Below are 3,814 nucleotides of genomic sequence, written 5' to 3'. Positions count from 1 at the left end.
CCAATCCACGGGCAATACTCTAAACAGCCAGCTACACGTTTATGGCTCAAAGGCTTTGAAGGCATACCACTGCAGAACTACTAACTTACTCGTCGTACACATAAACAGCCTTCGCAGCTTTTCCGCATTTATGCCATGTCGCAAGCACCTCAAACGAGCTCCCACACGACATCGCTGAAGAACGCATGGGTTTTGGTTTTACAAGGGAATGGCAGTAAGGATGGTGATGCAGGCTTATGGACAAAAGGGGACAGCTTGCAAAGTCAAGCCTTTGCCGCGCTCCACAATGGCATCTGCTCAATCTTCCACAGCATACCCCGCCGTCTATGCACACGTACTCTCTGAAGCACAAAATACAAGAATAGTGAGCTTGTAGAGTATCTTCCGTCGAGCACCTGCTGCCTATACCGCTTTTCCCTGATCAGCGGTCCACCCCAGTTTCGTCTTCAAAAGCTGCTGGCGCAGTTTGTGAACCAGTATTGTTAATACGAGAGAGCAACGACACGCGCGCGCAACTGCTCACACAACTCCACAACCCATGTCCTAGACCCCCGTTGCCGCCTCATACTCAAGGCATAGTTTGCGACTGTGGTTACAGACGACAATCGGTCAAGAAACGTATGCCTGACGCGCCCGCAGACCTCATCAATAGGTGAATAACTTCTCCGAAGTGCAAGCATTGTTGAACGATAAAACAGCTGCCACCCTCCTCTTCACGTAGTATTCACAACGCGCCTCGAAAACGCCATCCAACTGTCTGTGCCACACCCCATAGTCCTTTGCTCCAGGAGCTACAGCACCCAGCGCACTTTCCGAGGCGTTCGACACCCAGCCAAACTTGTTGTCCAATGTCCTGCACGTGTGCTAAATAAGGAAAGAGCCTGACAAATTCACCCTGGCCTGACTGGTAGATAGATTGACCGCCGGGTGAGTCCGCACTTTTACGCAAAGTCCTGAGGCATGCAGTGAGCTGTGAGTCGCCTCCATTACAGCTGGTACGTCCAAGAATCTTAGAACGTGCACAACTGTAAAACCACTAGTCCATCTGCTGTCGCAACAACACACACACTGCCGTCCCTGGGCTCGCTGTTTCATGCCGCATGCAACTACAACACTAGGCGTCTGCTGAGAATTTACCACTCGCCCTCCTTGCCAGTAGTTCTGAGGAATTTTTTGTTCGTACACAGCGAAGCTCATCTCCCACGAACCACCATACACCGAACCACAAGGATTGCCCCTGCGCCTTTTTTTCATACAATTCGAACTCACCCCCTGCACAACGGCATGCTAATTCAGGGTAGCAGCCCTTGCAACTGATCCCCCTCACATTCACACAGGGAAATTCCATCTATTTCCGAAGCAGCCCTTGCAACTGATGCGCCTCACATTCATACAACAAAATGACTGTTTTCCTTATCCACAATGCTAGAACTTCGGAGAAAGAATTCACTTAAAACTGCTGCTACGCTCCGCTTCCCCCAATACTAGCAGCGCCGTGCCAACACACCATCCAACTGCCTCAGCCACACCACCGCACCCTGTGCACCAGTAGCAGCAGCCCTGTGAACCTCTGCTAAGCAGTTCGCCACCCTGTTAACCGAGTCCTGCACTGCGCTGTACACTTCCTGAACAACTGGCAGGCATCACACGAGAAACGCACTCCACCTTTGTTTACACGCAAGCTATTCCTCCCGTTAACAAGCTCTTCTTTGCTCATCCACGGCAAATGCACTCGACAACATCTAATGTCTTCACCATGAATGTATCCAACCGCTTTGGGTGAGGCACAATTGCAAGCCTTCCTTCGGACACTTGAGTGGTCGTCCTCATGCAGCGCATTGCCGTGCCCAACTGCGGAAACAAGCATCTGCCAGAACTCTCAGCAGTTGCTGGTGTTAACACCGTTCTGTCCTCATGCTTGTACAGGAAACCTTCCTCCTTGTCATGTCATCCAAACCTACCTCCTGCGGACTCGAATGCGAATGCAAACTATTCCGGAGTGCATTGAACTGCGAATGCCACTCTCAGACTACAACTACACAACCCATCTCCTACTCCAGCCTAGCCAGCTCCAACCGCCGGTGGAGGCTATCAAACTGTGGTGTGCGGCCAATGCAAGCGGTTGAATATTGCACACGCATGCGAAGCCAAGTCCGTTTGCTACGTGTGCAGAGCAAATAGCATGCCGGTGGAAGCAATCCGAAACCACTGTGCGAACGCGCTGGCATCAGAACTTGCACCCATCTCCTTGGCAAACGTCTTGCCACACACTGAAAGTTCAGCGGAAATCAAAACTGGATGGCCCTGAAAAGTGGAAGTGGACAATATAAGCAAACATTGCATAAAGGATATCGGTGAATATATTCCCAAAGTAACATCTGGAGACTCGGGCTGCTCCTCTTCTGTACCGGCCTACAGAGAGCCATCCAGGTGTTGTCTACGAGCTAACCTCCAACCTCTGCGCTGATGCTCTACAACCAGCTTGTAAAACCAGCCCGCCCTTTCGCTCACCTTCCACTGCCACCCTTTATGTCGGGCACGTACGGGCGGCTCACACGACTGATGACAAACAAGATCGATATCGGTGAATATATTCCCAAAGTAACATCTGGAGACTCGGGCTGCTCCTCTTCTGTACCGGCCTACAGAGAGCCATCCAGGTGTTGTCTACGAGCTAACCTCCAACCTCTGCGCTGATGCTCTACAACCAGCTTGTAAAACCAGCCCGCCCTTTCGCTCACCTTCCACTGCCACCCTTTATGTCGGGCACGTACGGGCGGCTCACACGACTGATGACAAACAAGATCTCCCTGATGGAGTGTTCCACGTCGGTACTACTGCCCCACTACAGGAGAGCAATGGTAGTTCGTGCAAAGTGTTCGTTTGGAAGCGGACCTTCGGGTAGATCTCGCCCGTGAACGACTCGCATCACCCGTGCAGTTCTACTATTATAACACAAAGTAGTCACGGATATGTGTGTAATCACAGAACATGGTGATTCTGTCTTCTGCGAGGATACGCATGCAATCATGGCAAGAAGCAAGGCAACCATACGGGACACCCCCCCGGCTCGACACTGGCGGCCCGTTGATTACTTACGGAACACAGATTTTCGTCTCCGGATGCAAGTCTTCGTGATACCAGTAAGCTTTCATTCTTTCTACTGGATGATATGGCAATGAAACAGCGCATGATGAGGAATCCCATGACAAAAGCTATTGCCAAGGTGGAGATTGTAGTGAAACACGGATTTTCGCGCCGTATATTTCGCATGAAGGTGGCGATGGAACGAACAGGTTGTTCAGTGGCTAAATTGGTTTTCTGGGAAATCAATTCGTCCTGCGGTTCATCTGGACCGGCGATTACAATTGTAATGGGGAGTGCAGAAAAGAGGGCGAGCAGCTTAGAGGGGCACATTTTTGAAGGGAAGAACAATAGAGTCCTCTGTGTCACGGAGAATGCAAACTCAAATGTAGAAATTGTCAAATATTCGGGCAAATATTGCAAACTTAGTAGACGTGGTGATGGGTAATGAATTCAGTATTCGTCTCAGGTGGACAGGCTGCTCGGGCAAATAGTCAGCGCAGGTCGGGCGCTTGCACCGAAACGAGAATACGGCATGGCGAGCTTGTCGAATTGACCTTCCAGTTAAACTCAAGATGAGCCTTTCATCAAAAAAGTTGTACATTATTAGGAATAATTTGCGCTCTACAAGAAAACACTAGGTGCTCACAAAATATTTAAATATACCTCATCCAGCTCCGTCGGTATAACGGAAAGAATGTGCAAGCGCATTGGTGCTGGTGCACGAAGT

At 50.3% G+C, this 3,814-nt stretch overlaps 2 protein-coding genes across 2 annotated transcripts; one reads left to right on the top strand and one right to left on the bottom strand.

Moving 5' to 3' along the window:
- Positions 1 to 421: 421 nt before the first annotated feature.
- On the bottom strand, positions 422 to 1,867 carry EMWEY_00011200 (hypothetical protein; the record flags this gene model as incomplete). Its single annotated transcript, XM_013478921.1, has 5 exons — positions 422 to 515; positions 810 to 1,009; positions 1,184 to 1,272; positions 1,508 to 1,625; positions 1,772 to 1,867. The coding sequence occupies 5 exons, from the start codon at positions 1,865 to 1,867 to the stop codon at positions 422 to 424; spliced, it is 597 nt and encodes a 198-aa protein (XP_013334375.1).
- Positions 1,868 to 3,178: 1,311 nt separating this feature from the next.
- EMWEY_00011190 (hypothetical protein) lies at positions 3,179 to 3,532 on the top strand (the record flags this gene model as incomplete). Its single annotated transcript, XM_013478920.1, has 1 exon — positions 3,179 to 3,532. One exon carries the CDS (start codon positions 3,179 to 3,181, stop codon positions 3,530 to 3,532), a length of 354 nt encoding a protein of 117 aa, XP_013334374.1.
- Between the last annotated feature and the right edge of the window lie 282 nt (positions 3,533 to 3,814).

This window comes from Eimeria maxima, genomic scaffold (assembly GCF_000499605.1).
Source record: "Eimeria maxima Weybridge genomic scaffold, Emw_scaff77, whole genome shotgun sequence".
NCBI lineage: Eukaryota > Apicomplexa > Conoidasida > Eucoccidiorida > Eimeriidae > Eimeria > Eimeria maxima.
The sequence above is the reverse complement of the archived record's forward strand: the minus strand, read 5'-3'. Positions and strand labels throughout refer to the sequence as shown.